The sequence below is a fragment of the Gastrolobium bilobum genome, unplaced genomic scaffold (assembly GCF_033153095.1).
Source record: "Gastrolobium bilobum isolate Gb01-03AN ecotype WA unplaced genomic scaffold, APGP_CSIRO_Gbil_v1 utg7534, whole genome shotgun sequence".
Taxonomy (NCBI): Eukaryota; Viridiplantae; Streptophyta; class Magnoliopsida; order Fabales; family Fabaceae; genus Gastrolobium; species Gastrolobium bilobum.
Genome location: NW_026896607.1, coordinates 209,870 through 232,613, shown reverse-complemented (window position 1 = coordinate 232,613; position 22,744 = coordinate 209,870). Strand labels below are relative to the sequence as shown.

General features: G+C 34.3%; 1 protein-coding gene and 2 pseudogenes across 1 annotated transcript; 2 read left to right on the top strand and 1 right to left on the bottom strand.

Moving 5' to 3' along the window:
* Window positions 1-22,744, bottom strand: part of LOC133300878 (uncharacterized) — a 98,371-nt pseudogene that overhangs the window by 12,873 nt on the left and 62,754 nt on the right.
* Window positions 2,331-7,535, top strand: LOC133300868 (DEAD-box ATP-dependent RNA helicase 36-like; annotated as a pseudogene).
* LOC133300867 (DEAD-box ATP-dependent RNA helicase 36-like) lies at window positions 15,343-21,381 on the top strand. Its single transcript, XM_061500454.1, has 6 exons — window positions 15,343-15,945; window positions 16,949-17,271; window positions 18,995-19,198; window positions 19,282-19,363; window positions 20,430-20,528; window positions 20,698-21,381. The coding sequence occupies exons 1-6, from the start codon at window positions 15,343-15,345 to the stop codon at window positions 20,938-20,940; spliced, it is 1,554 nt and encodes a 517-aa protein (XP_061356438.1). The 3' UTR covers window positions 20,941-21,381.

The following is a 22,744-nucleotide window of genomic DNA, read 5'->3' as shown; positions in this document are numbered from 1 at the left end:
GGTCCACAAACCCCCAATAGCCTACTGTCCTCACAACACAGCTACTGTTCTTCGAAATCCCAAAATATCCGGATATTCCTCGGGACTATATCTGGATATTCAATATCTGGATATCTCACTGTGCATATCCGGATATCCAAAATCCCATATTCGGATACCAAATATCCGGATATCCAAAACCCCATATCCGGATATCACATATCCGGATATTCATCGGGCAGATATCCGGATATTTCACGACAGAATGCAGTTCTGCATTTTCGTGAAGATATCCATCCAATGTTGGGTTTGTAACGATTTAAAGCACCTAAACATGCATTTCTAGGTGTGTTCAACATTACCCAATAACAAGTTATCATCTTTAAGCCTTAACATGCATCAAGCTTTCATTTTTAAGCATTAAACTCATGATCAAAGGTTGGTATACATACCAAAGGCTTAAAACAAAGAATGAAGGTGCTCTTGGAGCTCAACACAACCCCTTCAAGTCTGACTCAAAGATGTGCACGAAAATAGCACCATAAAGGTTGGTTCCTTAGAGCAAAGTTCCCCACTTGGACCTCCAAAAACCAAAACCAAGCTTCTCACAACCAAGCTAACCAAGCCAGCCCCAAAACCCTTCACCAACCGTGGCTGAGCACTCCCCCAAGCCCACTCTCCACACTCACAAGTCACCACCCAATGTATACAAGAAGAAAGGGTGAAGAAAACCAATAAAGGTCACAACTTGGCTCAAGAATGAGGGAGAAGGCCAAAGGAACAGAAATTGGTCAGCCTCCACCAACAAATCACGCTCAAAGTCTGGTATCTAGGGCTTTGTGCCCTTTAAAAGGAGTATATATAGCCCAAACGCACTTAAACACACAGTATTAACTTTAATTGCTACGCTTATCATTTTAATCCCAAACTTTGGATTATGAAACTACATAATTTTCTAAGATTAATCATATTTTTCTTATAATTTTCTGAGCACCTTTCCGGTACGCGCTTTTCCAAGCCAGTACCGATTTCTAGCACCAGTTCTCATTATTTGGACTTGAAACTCGTTTTACAAGTCCTACATATCATTCTAGTAATTAACATGCACTTACTTTAATTTTTCGGATACTTTTTCGGTACTCATTTATACCGACTAGCAGAATCGGTATCTGCACTTTTCTTCCGAAAAGTGACTTTCAGCATTATTACTCACTTACTATAATTATTAAAGCCTTATAATAATTATTAGGGTCAATTATGGAATCATTTCCTATTTTCTCATAATTTATAATTAAATTCCTTAATTAACGGTGCAGGTTCTTACATGTTGCATCCCCCTATTATTCTAACTGGAAATAGATGAATATTTATGAAAGATAATGATTAGTATTTTCTCCATTATCCGGTAGTGTTTGGTTCGGGAGAAATTTTTTTTACTAGGGAAATATAATTGATAGGGAAATGGTTGGAAAGTGAGTTTGATAGGAAAATGTAAAAAACGTTGTTTGGTTGACCGAAATATTACCAGGGAAATTTATTTAAATATGCAAAATCTATGTTCGGGAGAAACTTTGCACCTGTTTTTTCACTTCCCCAGTTATCTCAAAATACCACATCTCAAGTGGTATTCTATAACAGTGAATTTCATCCAAAAATCAACACAAAAGTCATTTTCCCATCTATCCTATTTGCCTAGTATTTTTTGAAAAAACCTGAACCAAACGTGGTATTTTCCAATATCCACTTATACTTTCCCATCAATCCCAAAATAAACCTTCAACCAAACACTAATAAGGAGAACTTCACATAGTGATATGCTGGATTTCTTTCCTATAGATGCTTCAATTTTTTGGTATTTTGATTTGTTTAACAGAGTCATGATTCTCTTTCAGTGCTGCCAAAGGCAGTGTTGGTGCTCAATTTAAACTTTAAAAGAGATATACGTTTGATTTCTTAAAAAAAATAAAAAAAAAAAAATTGTGCTTCGTTTAAATTTTGTAAAATAGTTGAAGAAGTGGACAAAAGGTAATGCAATGGACATGTATAAAATCCAACCTATATCTAATGGTTCTTGGCTCATGGATAAGCTTTGGGATTAGATGCAGTCAATTTTAAGCGGGTGAGAAATTTTTTTTTTATTATTATGTTTTTGTCATTATAATAATTTATGACTAACCCCTTCTCACGCACACAAAACAAGGACATTAGCTTTTTTTTACCAAAAAAAAAAAAAAAAAGACGAACATGAGTTTTGACATATTATTGAAAATCTGTCTTTTGGCTGAATTATAAACTAGTGTGCAAGTTGAAGAGCACAACCCATAGACCATAGGAGTAGTGTTGTTGTACTTGTAAGTTGTAACAATGGAGAGAGACAGTGCTGATGCAGAGGCTTCCTTCACAGGGCAGTGAGCACCTCCCAGTCATGGGGGTGAAGTGCCCTACACTGTCCTTCAGTGTAGACTGTCATGGGCTCATGGCTAGTTGTGTTAATCAGTACCATTCACTCTTACAGTCTTACTAGACCATCAATACCCTCCAAAACTCGTTTTCTCTCCGAATTCTTATGTGCAACTATCTGCTGTAAATTTCTAATATGTGAGGCACATGTTCGTCGAGGGACTACGGGTTTTGGAGTATTGGAATGAAGTTCTGATAGATTGCATCGAAGTATGATAAGGCCATACTTCACCATTCTTTAGGTCCACATCCAAAAATTATCAGAACAGACAATGAGTTAAATAGTATTGACGCACACCTTAAGCTGCTGAGGGGCAGTGGAATTGAGCTAAAAATTCAATTCTTTCTTCCTCTCCGTCTTTTTTTTTTTTTTATTTACAAATTAAGTTTGAATAAGACTTGGACAGGATCTTTTCTCACCGAAAGGGAATTTTTATTTACAAATTAAGTTTGAATAAGACTTGGACAGAATCTTTGGAAGACGGGGAAGAGAGAGAGTTTTTCCCAAACTAACACAGTGGATGAACAACTCTTATCAGACAAAAACTTTCCGCTCTTCAAAACAACTCGCAAACCCTCCAAAAACCCCTCAACCGCCGCCGCTAAAAACTCCGACGGGTCATGAAAACCACGAAGGCACCTTTACCGTCACTGCCACCACATTCGCCGATCTCGGACTCTCCAAATGGGTGGAAGCCGCGGCGCGTGCAGTCCACGTGCATCCGGAGGGTCCTGGAGGGCCGCCACGTCCTCGGCATTGACGAAACCGGTAGCGGCAAGACCGCCGCGTTCGCCCTCCCGATCATCCACCGCCTCGCGGAGCATCCGTTCGGCGTCTTCGTCGTCACGCCCACGCGCGAGCTAGCGTTTCAGCTTGCGGAGCAGTTCCGCGCCCTCGTCTCCTCCCTTCACCTCCGCATATCAGTGGTGGTTGGAGGCATGGACATGCTCAAACAGACCAAGGAATTGGTCGCTAGGCCTCACCTCGTTATCGCCACTCCCGGCAGGATCAAGCTCTTGCTCCAAGATAATCCTGATATTCCTCCCGTTTTCTCTAGAACAAAGGTAATGATGATGAATTCATGATGATTATGGTGTTTTTATTTTTATTTTTTTTATTGTTCGAATGCAAATGAGGTTTAATTGAGTGAGTGATATTTGAATGATGAAGGTGATTCATTGATTAATTGACAGTTCAGTACTTTTGATTAATTGGAGATTATTTTGAATGAAATGGAGAAAAACTTATACTTTTTCAAATGATAGATGATAATCATTTGAAAAAGTTGCGGGTTTAGTCCTCGAGTTGTTGATTATTAGGGAGTAAAATGGCAGAATGAACTTCGATGAATCCATGATCTCGAATGGTACTAAGAAATCATTGATAGAGTTCAACTTCAACATTTCATGCCCTGCATTTTGGCCTTTTTTAATTAATAATAATAATAATAATACCTCTGTAACTTCTGGCATAATTTAATTATATCAGTCTTTTTTTGGTTTAATTAAGCTATTAAAAATGAAGAAAAATAGAAGAGTGGCTGGCTGGCACTATGATAAAATGCTTATTTATGAGATGGAATTAAGGTGGACGCTTATGTATACTCTTCTATTTCATGAAACCTTGCCATTGGCCTTCTGAAATTATATTATAGTTTTATGACATCCTGTGTCATCGTTAGGACTGAAAATACATATGTAGCCTTGGTTAAAGTTTCTATATGATTACTTGGTGAGTGCTGCTAACTGTTTTATAGGTTCTAAACTGTCATCTTTCCCTTTTCCTTGTATTCTCAAGTAGGTGAGCTGAAAGGGTAACTAGCAAGTTTGAAAGGAAGTATTAAATTTTTTTGGGGTTCCAACTATTTATTGAAATTTGACAGGAATTAGTTTCTAGTTCATTACAAACTTATAGAGGCTTACTGCTTACCCCTTTTGCTGGTAAAGGTTAAAATAGATTTCTTGCTGTAAGTGTAAATATATTTAGTGTAATAATTGACATAATAGAGAGAAAGTTCACGGGGTCCAGAGGACAAAGAATCCTCCTAAATAAAATAATGACAAGGAAATGACATGGCAATCCAAAGTGGTTCAAAAATACAACAATTATCCAACAATAGGGACTTTGGATAAGAAATCTTCTAAACTAAAATCATTAAAAGAAAAAAAGCAAGCTAAAATGCCTCAAATATTCAACAAAACTATCCATTGATTAAAATCTCTTTGCTTATAGCAGCAATCAAAATTGCATGTTGTATGCTTAAACAATATTCATTTGTCTTCATAATTCTATGATTTAGTATTTGACCTATACTGCTGCAGTTCCTTGTCTTGGATGAAGCAGATCGAGTCCTGGATGTTGGTTTTTAGAAGGAATTGAAATTTATCTTTCAGTGCTTACCAGAAAATCGGCAAAAAGGTGAAGGAAGTATATTTGATGCATATTTTGTCTAAAATGGAAGATATGGGCATTCAGTCTGCCATTGTATTTATCTCCACATGCAGGTATCTTTCTGGATGACATGTTTGAATTTTTCATAACCAATTTTTTTTGTCTGCATTATTGTGTGTTATTCATTTTTCTTCTCGTAGGTCCCTAATTGGGTGCTATAGGATCATGTTGCCACTTTTAGTTAATATTAATGCTTAGTTTGCATTGTCTGGTTTCTCTTAGACAGTTGATAGCTAATATCAAACTTTTACCTTTGATTACTTTTCTTCAATAAATGATCAGGCTGTTATTTTTTTGTTAACTTCCCTCTTCCCCACCGAGAGTGAAGAAAAAAGAAAAAGAATCTCATTATAATACTGGTATGATGGAGTATGATTGTATTAGTTATTGTGTTCATTTCTTTGTTTTTTTTCAATTTAGAGTGGATTTTATAAGTTTCCTCCATCTCTTTGTTTCTGAAGGACAAGAAACACATATTGGAGCTTCAGGCTGTAGACTCCAAGTCTAATTGAATGTGTTTGTGGCCTGTTGGTATAGTTCTGTGCGATCGCCAATGGTTTTTAGTCAATGAGATTGCCTCAGTAAATAAAAACCAGTTCTTATGTACCCAAAGAAAATTGAGTCGCAGTCTGCCATTGAAAATTTGGAATTATATCTTGTTAGTTAGCAGATGGTAGGACTGAAACAATGTGGTCTCTTATTAGAAAATAGAAATTGGGTGCGTATAGGAATTCTCGCTTAAAATATGGGATGCATGTCTTTCAGAAGAAAATGGAGGCCATGGATTAACATTAATATTTGAAATGAAGTTATTAGTTGTAGTTGATTGGTGATCCAAAACTTCATTTTTTGTATGTCTTAGAGGCTTACCTTCTTGCTCTGTTGCTTATACTATGAATGGTTGGAGCATATTATAATAGAGGATTTGGTAGAATCAATCTTTGGTTCTCTTTTTGTCTGCTGTTATTGTTTTTCTCTTTTGGATAAGTTCGAATCAGTTAAAGATAAAAAGGTGCATTTACTTGTATTTTAAGACAGTTTTAGACTCAGATTTTGAGAAGTAAAAGTGCAATGGTTAAGCCAAAATTAGTGAAAGTGGAAAGTTATAGGCTGGAAATCTGAGGCTGTTTGCTTAGCATGTACTGGCATCTTTCATGAATCAATGAGGCATATTTCAAGATGTCATTTATTTGGAACCGTTTAATAATTGTGACTGAATCTTAGAGCTCTTAGTTTTGGCAAAATCATTAAAGAATTGTTCACCTATTATTAATTTGCCAGGTCTGATAGTAGTTGATAAAAGATGTGTTAATGACTTTGCTGGCTATTCTGCTTTTGCAAGAAAGGTTGTATGTTTTTTATGTACTGTGTTTGGGATTGATAGTTACTTTTATCTATTGTTCTTGTTGAATTTGTAGGATTTAGATAAGGAAGGAGAAAAAGGAGAGAATAGAGACTCAGAATAATAGGATATTGAATTTATATGGTGTGTTATGATACAAAATATAAAGCACTACTCCCCATTTATACTAGTAAATAGGAATTTGGTTAAATTCTAGACTCCTGTCCTTACCTCAATCAAATAAAGGAACAAATAACTAACTAAGGATAATATAAAATCCCTAACAATAAGATAAGGATCCTAAAAAGACAAGATTCCTAAAATTTAAGTAACACAATTATCTCTAAAATAACATAAATTATCCTAATTTATTATGCATTCTCTTCCTCTAATTATTTTGCAGATGTTGTATGTTTCTAACAGTTCCCAAATTGCAGAGATTGTCACCGATCAAGTTTAATGCTGGAAGTGCTGGATCAAGAAGCTGCAGCTCTATATTCATTCAAATCACAGACTCAGAGGCTTGATGCACTTCATCAATTCAAATCAGGAAAGGTTTCTATACTACTAGCAACTGATGTTGTCAGCCGTGGCTTGGATATTCCTACAGTTGATCTAGTTATCAATTTTGATGTTCCAAGGTTATGTTTCCTTGCTATTTTCTGTATTTACTTGGTTGACTTTTGAAGCATTAGATGAAATGGATTTGAACTATTCATTTACAGGTTTCCACGTGATTATATTCATCGTGTTGGTCATACTGCAAGAGCAGGTAGAGGAGGACTTGCTTTGAGCCTTGTCACCCAGGTAAACCCATTTTAGAAATAATATTAAAACTTATATATCTCTTTCTGTTGTTTGGATCTAAGTATTCCTGCACAGTATTTGAAATGATTTTTGGTATATATCTTGATTTTTTTCTTGTAATTCTTAGTTTCTTGGGTTGACTTGGCTGCTGTTTTTCGACCATTGCATATATGGAACATTGCTTCTGTTAGAGAAATAGAAAACTATTAATGTAGCCTCATCTAACAGTTTAAGTTTTTGGGTTGAATTAGTTCTTTACATAGTATCCGAGCCTCAGTGTCGCGGATTCGATCCTCAACATCTCCATTTAATTAATAAATAATTTAGTAGCGTGGAATTTGTTAAGCACAGGTAGGTGGGACTGTGCATTGTCCATCTTTCAAGTCCAGTGGGCTATTGTGTGAGGGGGCGTGTTAGAGAAATAGAAAACCATTAATGTAGCCTCACCCAACAGTTTAAACTTTTGAGTGGAATTGGTTCTTTATAGTTCTCTTTCCACCATATATAGTGATTGTCACAAGTCAAGAAAATTGGATTTCCTAGAGCTTAATTTTCTCCTTTTTTTTTCTTTCTTTTTGATTGTGCGTATGTGCATGTGTTTCAAGAATTTATTCAGTTCCTCATCTGCATCGCTGGGTTGCCACTTTCATAGCAACGTTTCAAGAATTTGACTTCTCGCTCCTTGTTGAAGCTTTTCAGTGAACACAATTCAAACTTGTACAATTAAAAATCCAACACTTTAACACAGAAGCTTGATTCATCTTCAACATCCCAATGAAAGACTATTTTCGTGAACCATTCCAAGTACGATTTAGAAAACATATTGAAGGACACATGTCTATAGACAAAATCATGCTCTGCAATTTGCTGGAAATATTTGTAGCTTAGTTTGACGTTGCATATGTCTTCAAATGAATAAGATGTCACTTTTGCGAAAATATACAACAACAACTCTTTTGGAAGAGTTTTGATGTCAGGCTTTGATTTTTTCATCAAGCTTTTTTATGAAAAATTCTATTACTCTTTTTCTTATAGAACCGTAGGTTTCAAAAAAATGAATAAGGATGAATGAGTTTGGCAGTTGTTATAAACCATTAGACATTGATTCATTTATGGACACAACTTTGGATATCATTAATTTTTAAAAACTAAAATATGTGTTGCTTCAGAATCATTAATTTTTAAAAATGAAAAAAATAAGTTGCTTCATAATTGCTTCACCAAATTAGACTTAACAACTTTCAATGTATTTAAGGGTCAATCATTTTCTTTAATTTTCATTGTAAATTGTGAGAAAATAAACCAAATACTTAGTCACATTTCCTATACAACGATTTACTAATACCACATTCTTATTTATTCCAAGGATATTTTCATAGAATAACATCATCCACACCACAAGTTAATACATTTCATCAGCAAGCATAAGCTGTATTGTATAATACTTCATTCTTCTTTATTCCTAGGATATTTTAATAGAATAACACCATCCACGCGACAAGCTAATATATTTCATCAGCAAGCATAAGCTCTATGGTATGTTTCCATAAATATTCGTCTTCTACAACACGACAAAATTCTCTGCAAGTTAGTTGAATGTTGTAAATATCAACGATACCATCAACAACAACCCTTGCAGAAATCTCCAACAATAACGCGTACGGAAGAGTTTTAATGGTCCCCTGTTGTTGATTCTCTAACCTTCTCTGCTCTTGAGAAGAAGACTCGACCATGTTAGGATTAAGATTTAACAATTGACAATAGTAATTTTGTTTGATTTTTCCTATTGGAGTCCACATTACTAATTGCACTCATTTAAAGGGGTTAACCAACAGTAATGTTCAAATGAATAATCTACCTTCTTGAGAAATGACATCTGCAATAAATAACTCGGTAGTGGGTAAAATGTTTTATTGAAAAATGTCCATTTAACATGAGGGGATTTGGAACATTATTATTTTGCAGTAGGAATAATAAAACATGTGAGGGTTATAATGCAGAGAAATCATGGAATGCAGCAATTAAACATGTCGTTTTGTTTTCCTCCTCCGTAAAAAAATAAAAATAAAATACGGTGGGAACTACAATATTGAATATAGGAGTTGAATACTTTGAAAAAAAAATGTGTAATTCAACTGCTTTTACTCCATTCAATGTATGTACCAATTCATTATCATTAAAACGCATTCAATTAGCTTCTTGAGAATTGGCAACTGAATTTCTGTATTGCAAGTTTGGTTTTGCTGTAATGTAAAACAAAATTCATTTAAGGTGGCCACTCCACTATGAGGATTGGCATATGCAGAATTTTCATTTTAGAAGAAAAAAGTATTTGTTTACATTTGTTTTTTCAAAAATACGCGACATCTGTTTATCTTAAGGTAGTGTTTGGTTCGGGAGAAATTTTTTTTTACTAGGGAAATGTAATTGATAGGAAAATGGTTGGAAAGTGAGTTTGATAGGAAAATGTAAAAAAAGTTGTTTGGTTGACCCAAATATTACCAGGGAAATTTATTTAAATATGCAAAATCTATGTTCGGGAGAAACTTTGCACCTGTTTTTTCACTTCTCCAGTCATCTCAAAATACCACATCTCAAGTGGTATTCTGTAACAGTGAATTTCATCCAAAAATCAACACAAAAGTCATTTTCCCATCTATCCTATTTGCCTGATATTTCTTGAAAAAACCTGAACCAAACGTGGTATTTTCCAATATCCACCTACACTTTCCCATCAATCCTAAAATAAACCTTCAACCAAACACTACCTAAAATTTATGTTTTATGCTAAAATTTTAAATTTCATTCGTGGTATACATCAATTGAATTAATATTGTACCTATAGCAATGCCATTACAATACTAATGTCACTATAAATTCATCAGCAATTGAATTAATATTTAAACCCGTAATTTTACGTTCATATACAACAAAAATATGAAGGTATAAAAAAGGTTTTAATCAGAAAACATACAAAAGAGAAAAGCAATACTTAAACTTTAAATGAAACGACTTTGCACGAAATTAATATACGTTATACAATTAAATTCTACAGTATTTAAACGATCGATTATGTCAATAATTCTAACATACCGCAGCTTTTCTTGTCCCTGCCGATACAATATCAATATCGCAAGCACTATCGAATATAGATTCATCATGTAAATAATTAATCTAGTAAATTAAAAAATTCAAAACGCATGCAAATTGTAAAGACAACTAAAAAAGTGTAGTCATCTTAAATAAAAAACAACATACATTTGGGTCTACCACGGACTTAAGGAATTAGGCTTGGCAAAAATGAGCCAACTCATTGGGTTGGCTCGTAACCCGGCTAAAATGAGCCGGGTTGAGTTAGTAACTCGAGTTAGGCCGACTCGTTTCAGCTCGAAACAAATCAAGCCAACCCATGGGTAACGGGTTGGCTCGCAAGTTTTGGTTTTTTTAATATAAAAGTATAAAAATTAATGAAGGTAAAGTGGAAAGCTAAAACCTAAAATCCCAATTCCAAAGACCCAAACAAAAATACCCTGCAGCTGCCAATAAGTCCAAAACCGTGCATTAAAGACTTTTTTTATAATATGTGTGACAGTGTGAATGTGGTGTCAACTGCCAATAAGTCCAAGTCCAAATGCAAAATTTTCTATGGTTTATCTGTATAATGTCTTTGTATTGAATGAATTAATAATTTAGAAAAAAAATTTAGAAGTTATAGCATTAATGGAATTTTTTTTTCATTTTTTCGAGCCAACCCGCGAGCCAACCATAACCCGACTCGGGTCGGGTTAGGTTGAGTTTTCTGGCTCATTTATTTTTCGAGCCAACCCTAACCCAGCTCATTTTTTTCGGGTTGAACGTGGGTTGGGTCGGGTTGAGCTGGGTTGGCCCGTTTTGCCAACCCTATAATGAATGATGTGATAATATTTTCGCTGCTGCAAATTTTTGAGACTTGATATTTTGGCTCATTGTAGGAGTTCAAATTGTTTATTTTCACATAGACCTTAAATAACATGGGTTTATCATTGAGAACATTCAGCTCTTCTGGATAATGCTCCAAATCAGCACCCTATAAAAAAATGTCTTTCAATAAAATTTTAACAAATTGAAATACTATGCAGAAGAATGCCCCCGTGTAGAGAAAATATGGAGTTATTAGAACCAAACCCGCTTGAAATGTTGTTCGCATAATTCAGCAACACTAACTCCCAATAAAGAAACACAGTCTCTATCGAACAGTACAAAAGAAGCAAAATTTGTGTTATCAACAACTGTGACTTGAACACTAAACCTTAAACAAATTAACAATTGTAATTTCTCTCAGTAACACATCACAAAGTAATGATTTTTTTTTTAAAAAGCAAACACAAAACTTCGTACTTTGGATAATATTCATCCCGATGTTTCTAAAAGTTCTTATAATACTACTTTTCAAAATCTTCACAATTAGAACATGGACATTTCTTACAGGACTTGTACCACCAGTTGTATTTGCTTTTAATCGACTTAATAGTTCCATAAGTAATGCACGTAGTAACCTCACTGCAATTCTTAATATCACTAATAAACTTCCTTTATGTATCTTTTAGAAAATCGTTTTCAAAAGAATATGAGCATTGGCTGGACAACTGAGTCAACCTCTGGCTACTTTTGATCGAATCAGATGAAAGCCTAAAACATAAAAATATATTCAACAATCGGTGCATACAGTAAAAGCAATGGACCAAAGAAGAACATAATGTACTCCAAATATGAGCATTATATATACTCCCTATGCATACTCTTTTATGTGCATGCATGTTATCAAAATGTTCAATTGAAGTGGTTGAATACCTATGTTACCGCAATAACATGCATGCACATAAACTTACATGTTTTAACGTTTTCTTATTCTTAGAAAATGATTGAACTTCAGTATCATAGTCAAGTCCTTCCAAAGTGAGCTATTAAAGTTACAGGAATTGGCCAACAATGCCAATAAGATCAAATGAGAATAAACATACAGTTCCACAGAGAATCCCCCAAACGGGATCATACCGGGAAAATGAAAGAGTATAAAAAAAAAGCTAGTAGTTGCCTAGAATTTTGTTAATATACAATGAAATAAAGTTTGAAGCCAGAATAATATGCATCAGAGAGGAAACTGAAGGAGTATCTAGAGAAGAATTGATACTGACCAACCATTCTTTATGACCCTGGAAGCCCTCTTGGTTAAGCCTCTTTACAGCAACAATCATGCCAATTCCTGGTTTGGTAGCGGCAAGTGAATGCTCATCAATCCAGCCCTTAAAAACAGAACCAAAGAAGAACAAAATCGTGCACTTATGATGTATACCAAAGGGCAATTTGCAGCACAACACATCTTTTGTATACCCATAATAATTAACAAGTAATTTTTTTTTGTAAAAATTAATAGACATAACAATTACCCACGCAAAACAAAATGGAGTAATCAGTACAACTACATGCAACAAATGATATTTTAAATTTAAAAATTTTCCGCTTATTTGAAGTTTAAATTTCAAATTGAAATTTGATAAGCTCATTAATACAGTTGTAAGCCACTAAGAAATTTTAAATGTGAAATATTATCCCACCTATTTTTGATATTTTAATTTTTGAATAATAAAAAGTTTCTAAAAGAAGTAACATTTCAAACTGATTTTAAGTGTGAACAAAAACCTGAGAATGAAGGAGAGAGCGACATGTCAGCAAAGTTTCCAAAGTTTGGATCAACTTTCTATATATTAAGATGTTACTTATTGTTTCCGTTGAAAGAGTTGTTCACAATTAGTATAGACATGTGTTATTTTTTTTATTTGAACAATTTTTAATAAAAATTTATAATCATTTATTTTGGCGGGTCAACCCGCCAATCCAACAATTTTTTGGTGATATGCGGGCCAACCTGTCAACCCACCTTAAAACAGGGTGGGTTCAATTTTTTAACCCATCATCCAATGGCACCTGATACGGGATACGTGACACGTTAATTCTTGACACCTGCTGTAAAAATAACATACACGACATGACACGCGACACGTTAATTCTAAACAATGTCATATTTTGATACGTTAGGACACATTTTGATATTAAATAATATTTTTAATATATATAATATAATTTATATTTAATACATATAACAGCCCATAATAAGTCTATAACTAATAAAATATTCAAATTTCATAATATAAATATAAACAAAATTAATTTTTTGTACACTGTTAATTTTACATGTTAAATTTCATAACAGAAAAAAATTGATTTATAAATTATTTTTTCATGTTTAGTTAATAAAATAAAATTTAGACTTAAAAAAAAAACGTGTCGGATGCGTGTCGAAAGGTTGAATGTGTGTCAGAAAAGCGTGTTGGAACGTTGACTGTATATCCTAAAATGTTGACTGCATATCGGACACATGTGGGAACGTATCATCAGTGTTCGACACGTGTCCGATATGCATCTTTTCAAATTTTTTGCGTGTCCGTGGTATGTTGGTGGTAGCCTATCTTCAGACCGATTCTTAGCGTTGTATTAGATTTCTGAGCCGTGGTTGGAGTCAATCATGAGTTTTAAAAAATGGTTTGTAAATAACTGTTGTTGAAAATATCTCTAGAGGTGTCCCACTGTTGTATAACTCTCTTTTTTCTACTTTATGTTTTAATAAAAATATTTTACAACTGGCTATAATTTATTTTGTATAACTCTTTTATTTGTCAGTGTTAAGCAAAATCTTTCTCTAATTTTAGTTATACAAGGTCTCAAAATAAAAAATAGTTGACTATAAAAGCTTTAAAAAATTTCAGCCGAAAAATAAAGAGGACTTTTTTATCTAAATTTTTAAACATTTGACTCATTTAAATTTTTTGAGAAATTATTTACTAATCTAATGCTAAAAGATGCGCATCTGGTAATGAACATTTAAGTTGCGCATTAACCCGTACGCAACTTATATAAAAACCAATGCGAGCCTGTTATGTGTTGCGCATAGGATGTATGCGATCGAAAATAAGGAGGGCTTTTTGACCTGAATCAGCAACATTTTACCCATTTTATTCTTTTGACAAATTATTAAACAATCTAATACAAAATGATGCACATCCTAGCAGTATACATTCAAGTTATGCATCACTCTATATGCGATTTGTGCAAAAGTCAGTGTGCATATGTTATGTGTCATGCATGCAAGACATGCATGGAGTTTGTGCAACTTGAATGTGTATAAGAGTGATAGGTGTCTTGTAGAGCGTAACACATGACATACATTGATTCTTGTACAAGTAACGCAGGGGGATGCACAACTTAAATGTGCACCCCATGTACGTTTCATGCATTAGCTTAGTTTTGTGCAACTTAATAATTTATGACTAACTCCTCACACACAATACAAGAACATTTGTTTTGACATATTGTTGAAAGTCTGTCTTCCCTCCTTGTTGGCTGAATTATAAACTAGTGTGCAAGTTGAAGAGCACTACTCATATATAGGCCATAGTAGTAGTGTTGTTGTACTTGTAAGTCGTAACAATGGAGACAAGTGTTGATGCTGAGGCTTTTTCACAGGGCAGTGAACACCCCCCACTCATGGCGGGATATATTGTCCTTCAGTTTAGACTATCATGGCTAGTTGTGTTAATCAGTATCATTCACTCGAACTAGACCACCATTTTTTTCCCATTAAAACTCGTTTTCTCTCTGAATTCTTATGAGCAACTATCTGGCATAAATTTCTACAGTCGAGGGGTTACAGGTTTTGGAGTCTTGGAATGAAGTTCTGATGAATTGCGTTCAAAAGCTTTCTCTTGTGCATTGCATCGAAGTATAATAGGGCCATACTTCACCATTCTTTAGGACCACATCGAAAACTAATCGGGACTTTAACTGATTTAAATGTTATTGTCACACAACAGCGATTGCCAAGTTCAAAAGATTCTAAACCAACAAAACTCAAGAACTTCCTGGGCTTGGCATTTTTCAGTCCGGTTCTTTTATATTTTAAATCAGCAACAATTTTTTTATTTTTTTTGATAGCTATAGGCAACATTTAAAGTTAACACTGATACACCTAATGATTTTCCTCAATATTTATTTACGCATTTTTTATTTATAAATTCATTTCTCTTCATACATTAAATTTATAAATTAAGTTTGAATAATATATGAACTGGATATTTCTTTCGTTTTTTCACTAAAAAGAAAAATAAAATAAATAAAAAAAGAGGTTTTTTCCCATTAAAAATTATTTCTCATACTCTTTATCTTATGACCTTCTTCAATCCTCTTTTCATTAAACCAAAGTAACACAATGGATCAACAACTCTTATCAGACAAAAGCTTTCCACTCTTCAAAACAACTCGCAAACCCTCCAAAAACCCCTCAACCGCCGCCGCTACCGCCGTAAAAAACCCTAACTCCCACGCCGAAGGTCACGAAAACCACCAAGACACCTCCACCGTCGCTGCCACCACATTCGCCGATCTCGGACTCTCCGAATGGGTGGTGAAGACCTGCAAGGAGCTCGGAATGCGGAAGCCGCGGCCCGTGCAGTCCACGTGCATCCCGAGGGTCCTGGAGGGCCGCCACGTGTTCGGCATCGACGAGACCGGTAGCGGCAAGACCGCCGCGTTCGCCCTCCCGATCCTCCACCGCCTCGCGGAGCATCCGTTCGGGGTCTTCGCCCTGGTCGTCACGCCCACGCGCGAGCTAGCGTTTCAGCTCGCGGAGCAGTTCCGCGCCCTCGGCTCCTCCCTTCACCCCCGCATCTCGGTGGTGGTCGGAGGCATGGACATGCTCAAACAGACCAAGGAATTGGTCGCTAGGCCTCACCTCGTTATCGCCACCCCTGGGAGGATCAAGCTCTTGCTCCAAGATAATCCTGATATTCCTCCCATTTTCTCTAGAACAAAGGTAATGATGAATTCATGATGATTATGGTGTTTTTTTTTTTTAATTAATGTTGTAGAGTTTTTTTTTTTTTTTTTTAGTGTTCGAATGCAATGAGATAATCCTGATTCATTGATTGATTGACAGTTCAAGACTTTTTAATTGGAGATTTTTTTGAATAAAATGGAGAAAAACTTATACTTGGAGTGTGTGGAGGGAATTTGGAATACGTGAGTTTGATAGATGATTATCATTTGGAAACGTTGCGGGTTTAGTCCTCAAGTTTTTGTTTGATAGGGAGTAAATTGGCAGAATGATTTCGATGACTGCGTGAACTCGAATGGTACTAAGAAATCATTGATAGAGTTCAATTTCATGTCCTGCATTTTGGCCTTCTTTAATTAATAATAATGATGATGCCTCTATGACTCCTGGTATAATTTAATTATATTAGTCTTTTTTGTTTAATTAAGCTATTAAAAATGAAGAAAAATAGAAGAGTGGCTGGCTGGCACAATGACAAAATGCTTATGAGATGAAATTACGGGGGACGCTTATGTATAATCTTCTATTTCATGAAACCCTTGCCATTGGCCTTCTGAAATTATATTATAGTTTTATGACATCCTGTGTCATCATTAGGACTGAAAAGACATATGTAGCCTTGGTTAAAGTTTCTATATGATGAGTGATGACTTGGTGAGTGCTGCTAACTGTTTTATAGGTTCTAAACTGTCATCTTTCCCTTTTCTTTTTATTCTCAAGTAGGTGAGCTGAAAGGGTAACTAGCAAGTTTGAGGGAAGTATTAAAAATTTTAGGGTTTCCACTATTTATCGAAATTTGGCAGGAATTAGCTTCCAGTTTATTACAAACTTATAGAGGCTTCCTGCTTACCCCTTTTGCTGGTAAATGTTAAAATAGTTTTCTTTGCATATATCTGTAATCAAAATTGCATGTTGTATGCTTAAACAATATTCCTTTGTCTTCATAATTCTATGATTTAGTATTTGACCTATACTGCTGCAGTTCCTTGTCTTGGATGAAGCAGATCGAGTCCTGGATGTTGGTTTTCAGGAGGAATTGAAAGTTATCTTTCAGTGCTTACCAGAAAATCGGCAAAACCTGTTCTTTTCTGCAACATCAACAAGTAATCTGCAAAAGTTGCGTGAACGTTACCAAGATAAGCTTTATGTCTATGAAGCATATGAAGGCTTAAAAACAGTTGAGACACTTGAACAACAAGTTATATTCATCCCTAAAAAGGTGAAGGAAGTATATTTGATGCATATTTTGTCTAAAATGGAAGATATGGGCATTCGGTCTGCCATTGTATTTATCTCCACATGCAGGTATCATTCTGGGTGACATGTTTGAATTTTCATAACCAATTTTTGTTGTCTGCATTATTGTGTGTTATTCATTTTTCTTCTCATAGGTCCATAATTGGGTGCTATAGGTTCATGTTCCCACTTTTAGTTAATATTAATACTCTAGTTTGCATTCCCTCGTTTCTCTATGGACAATTGATAGCCAATATCAAAGTTTTACCTTTGATTACTTTTCTTCAATAAATGGTCAGGCTGTTTGTTTTTTTGTTAACTTCCCCACCGACAGTGAAGAAAAAAAGAAAAAGAATCTCATTATAATATTGGTATGATGGAATATGATTTTATTAATTATTGTGTTCATTTCTTTTCTTTTTTTTTCAATTTAGAGTGGATTTTATAAGTTTCCTCCATCTCTTTGTTTCTGAAGGACAAGAAACACATATTGGAGCTTCAGGCTGTAGACTCTAAGTCTAATTGAATGTGTTTGTGGCCTGTTGGTATAGTTCTGTGTGATGGCCAATGGTTTTTTGTCAGTGAGATTGCCTCAGTAAATAAAAACAAGTTGTTATGTACCCAAAAAAAATTGAGTTGCAGTCTGACATTGGAAATTTGGAATTATATCTTGTTAGTTAGCGGGTGGTAGGGACTGAAATGATGTGGTCTCTGCTTGTTTGAAAATAGAAATTGGGCGCATATGGAATTCTCACTTAAAATATGGGATGCATGTTTTTCAGAAGAAAATGGAGGCCATGGATTAACATTAATATTTGAAATGAATTAGTTTTAGTTGATTGGTGATCCAAAACTTATTTTTTGTATATCTTAGAGGCTTACCTTATTGCTCTGTTGCTTATACTACGAATGGTTGAAGCATATTATAATGGAGGATTTGGTAGAATAATCTTTGGTTCTATTTTGTCTGCTGTTATTGTTTATCTCTTTTGGTTAAGTTTGAATCAGTTAAAGATAAAAAGGTGCATTTACTTGTATTTTAAGACAGTTTTGTTAGACTCAGATTTCAAGAAGTAAAAGTGCAATGGTTAAGCCAAAATTAGTGGAAGTGGAAAGTTATAGGCTGGAAATCTGAGGCTGTTTGCTTAGCATGTACTGGCACCTTTCATCAATCAATGAGGAATATTTCAAGATGTCATTTATATGGAACCATTTAATAATTGTGACTGAATCTCAGAGATCTTAGTTTTGGCAATTTCATTAAAAAATTGTTCACCTATTATTAATTTGCCAGGTCTGATAATAGTTGATAAAAGATGTGTTCATTGACTTTGCTGGCTATTCTTCTTTCGCTAGAAAGGTTCTTTGTTTTTTTACGTACTGTGTGTGGGATTGATAGTAACTAATTACTTTTATCTATAGTTCTTGTTGAATTTATAGGATTTAGGTAAGGAAGGAGAAAAAGGAGAGAATAGAGACTCAGAATAATAGGATATTGAATTTATATGGTGTATTATGATACAAAAGATAAAGCACTAATCTCCATTTATACTAGTAAATAGGAATTTGGTTAAGTTCTAGACTCCTAACCTTAATCAATTAAAGGAACAAATAACTAAGGATAATATAAAATCCCTAACAAGAAGATAAGGATCCTAAAAAGACAAGATCCCTAAAAATTAAGTACCACAATTATCTCTAAAATAACATAAATTATCTGAATTTATTATGCATTCTCTTCCTCTAATTATTTTGCAGATGTTCTATGTTTCTAACAGTTCCCAATTTGCAGAGATTGTCACCGTTTAAATTTAATGCTGGAAGTGCTTGATCAAGAAGCTGCAGCTCTATATTCATTCAAATCACAGACTCAGAGGCTTGATGCACTTCATCAATTCAAATCAGGAAAGGTTTCTATACTACTAGCAACTGATGTTGCCAGCCGTGGCTTGGATATTCCTACAGTTGATCTAGTTATCAATTTCGATGTTCCAAGGTACCTTTCCTTGCTAATTTCTGTATTTACTTGGTTGACTTTTGAAGCATTTGATGAAATGGATTTGAACTATTCATTTACAGGTTTCCACGTGATTATATTCATCGTGTTGGCCGTACTGCAAGAGCAGGAAGAGGAGGACTTGCTTTGAGCCTTGTCACCCAGGTAAACCCAGTTTAGAAATAATATTAAAACTTATATATCTCTTTCTGTTGTTTGGATCTAAGTATTCCTGCATAGTATTTGAAATAATTTTTGGTAAGTATCTTGTTTTTTTTCTTGTAATTCTTAGTTTCTTGGGTTGACTTGGCTGCTGTTTTTCGACCATTGCATATATGGAACATTGCTTCTCCTTCCACCATATATAGTGATTGTCACAAGCCAAGAAAATTGAATTTCCTGGAGCTTAATTTTCTCCTTTTTCTTTTCTATATTTTTGTTTGTGCGTATGTGCATGTGTTTTGTAGAGGGCAGTGATGGCAAGAATAATTCTCTAACATACAAAATAAGCTTTCAAATGTATAAATATATTCAAATAAGATGAGGAAAAATAAAAGTTTATGCTTGGCAAATTAAATGACTTGCTGTTGCCATTTATTCTCAATGTTGTGTCCAGCTTGGCTCCTACATTAGCATTAACAGTGACCGCAAGGCATTTAACATGCCAACCAGACATTACATTAAGCATTAACAGTGACAGCAAGGCATTATATATCTTTCAGGTTGTAAATTTATGAAACTGAATTTTGGGGGACCAAATTGTTTATTGAAGCATCTTTGGAAAATGAAAGCAGGATTTTACTCTCAAATGAAAGCATGGTCCTTTGCTCATCTTTAGTCGTTAAATTGGAAGCTTGTGTTTTTGACTGTAAAAAATGGGGCATGTGTCATGCAAGTAAACAAAGATTTCTTTGCTTCTATCATTTCTCTCTACCTTTTCCTTTTTCCGTATATGTGTTGTTGCACATCTATTCAGACATCTTTACCTTTTTTTTTTTTTAATTTTATTCTTTTTTTTGGGGGGGAATAATGATAGCACCTACTGGAAATTATCTAATGCCTTCACCACTAATCCATTCCTAGTTACTTTGGCAAGTTCCCTATTTTATTCACATCTGAGTGATGGCTTCAAGGCATCCATGTATATTCATGTGGTCTCCACGTTTGTAGAGCCATTTTAGGATTGCATTGATTTCCTTATCAAGTCGCTATTTGAATTTGGCATTTGCAGAATGATATCGATCTTGTTCGTGAAATAGAAGCTCTTATCGACAGGCAACTAGAAATGATTGAATACAAAGAAAATGAGGTGTTATCTCTCATGAAAAAGGTATGATTTTATGGGCTGAATTTTTGGTGTTCTGAACGGAATGGATATTTGATATTATTTTTATATTTTATTTTTTGTGTCTTCATGGTTGTGGCTTTTTTCAAGTATGAGCTAAGCTGCTGCTGCTTTTAAAATTCTCAATTGTCTTATATACTTTGATGTATTGTAGGTTTTCAGTGCTAAGAATGTGGCAGAAATGAAGATGATGGAAGATGGCTTTGACGAGAAAGCAAAGGAGCGGAAAAAACAGAAACTGAAAATGCTATCAGAGAAAGGATTGTTAAAGAAAAGAAGTAAAAAGAGAAAAAGAAATAAAGAATTTGCAGAGGAAGGAAAAAAACAGAAAAAAGTGGAGTTGGAAGCATCAGCAGACGCAGCATCACTAAAGAAAATAAGTAAGAAGAGACAGTAAATTAGTACATTTGAGGAATTAGTACTTTAAAAGAACAGATTCTTTAAGCACGGGAAGGATAATTGGAGAAAAAAGGCTTCAAAAGAGACAAAATTCAAAGCCAAAAGATGAGGAGAGTTATGAGTAAAGAAGCGGACGTAGAGGAGAGTTATAAGTAAAGGGTAGTAATGTTTTGGCAAGTAATAACAGTGGCACACAATTTGGAGTTGTATTCATATCTTCCCAAGCTGACAGGTTTTGATTTGTCTGAATAGGTTAGACTAACTCAACAAAATTACACTTCACATGTGAATGGTGTGCGATTTTGGTTAATAAGATCTTATATTATAGGTTGAATGCGTTGTAATATCAAATGATTCAGATTTTGACACAACAAATTCGTGCCATTGTTTTACTATATGTTTTGTTTTTTCATGTGATTTTGATTGTATTATATTATATCTTGGCTTCCTTCTTTTTGGGAAGGGAAATCAATGGTGGACAATTATTAATTATTCATCTCTTGAACCTGAACGATTGCACATGTTACATTTGTTATTGTTTTCAACTTATCAAGTTCAAGATTTCAATTTGTCGGGCCTCTAGTTTTTATTTTTTATTTTGTTTTTTATTTTAATTTCTTTACTTGATTATTAATTATCGGATTAATTTGGTTGGATGTGAATGGAACCTATGATGCACGGACACTGACACGGGACACGACACGACACGCCGACACGTTAATTCTAAAAAATTGAATATTTCGACACATTGGGACACATTTTGATATTAAATAATATTTTTAATATATATTAAATAATTTATATTTAATAGATATAACAGTCCATAATAAGTCATATAATCAATCAAATATTCAAATTTCATAACATAAATATAAACAAAAATAATTTTTTGTACCTTGTTAATTTTTATGTCAAATTTCATAACAGAAAAAAATTAATTTATAATTTAATTTTTTTTATTTTTAATTAATAAAATAAAATTAAGACTAAAAAAAAAAAAATGTGTCCGAGCGTGTCCGACTGTTGCCCACGTGTCCGAAAAAGTTGACTGCGTGTCGGAAAAACGTGTGGGAGCGTGTGAGAGAGTTGACCACGTGTTCTAAAATATTAACCACATGTCAAACGCGTGTCGGAGCGTGTCCGATACGCAAAATTTTCAAAATACAGAGTGTCCGGGTTTCCTAGTCCGCCACAACTTTGATCCTATATGTTTTTGTATTGCATGTGTATGCAGGAAGAGTGTGTTTGTTTGCCTTTGTTTCGCTTTTATTTTTCTTGTTCCCATTCTAGTGTCAACCTCAAACTGAGAATTATATATATACCTTGAATTATTTGACTAAGGTATAGTGTTTTGGTCTTTAGTGTTTGGTGGAGTTCATTCAAAAATCATTCATAAGAATTAATTTTATTTTTGACAAAGAATGATATATAATTGATTCATTAAATTATGAACAATTCTTTGGTTAATAAGTGTTAGAATTCCAGGCAGAATCTATTTATTATAGTTTAATAAGGTACATTATCTTAATAGAAATCCAAGGGGAGTGTTATAAATAATATTATTGAGGATGTCCATAACTCCCAAAAAAATGTGTAACTTTTGTAACTTCTAATAGGGTTGGCAAAAATGAGCCAACCCATTGAGTTGACTCGTAATCCGTAAAAAATGAGCCGAGTTAGGTTAGCAAAAATGAGCTGCCAACCCGACTCGAGCCAACTCGGGAAAAAATAAGCCAACCAGCGGGTCAAACGGCTCAGCTCGCGGGTTGAGTTTTCTTTTTTTATTATTATAAAAAATACAA

What these genes read in the sequence shown, in the direction of transcription:
- LOC133300867 (XM_061500454.1), top strand. Translation starts at nt 15,343, where the DNA reads ATGGATCAACAACTCTTATCAGACAAAAGCTTTCCACTCTTCAAAACA. An exon ending in ATCAATTTCGATGTTCCAAG is followed by an intron (nt 19,199 to 19,281) that starts GTACCTTTCCTT and finishes ATTCATTTACAG; the next exon opens with GTTTCCACGTGATTATATTC. An exon ending in TGTTATCTCTCATGAAAAAG is followed by an intron (nt 20,529 to 20,697) that starts GTATGATTTTAT and finishes GATGTATTGTAG; the next exon opens with GTTTTCAGTGCTAAGAATGT.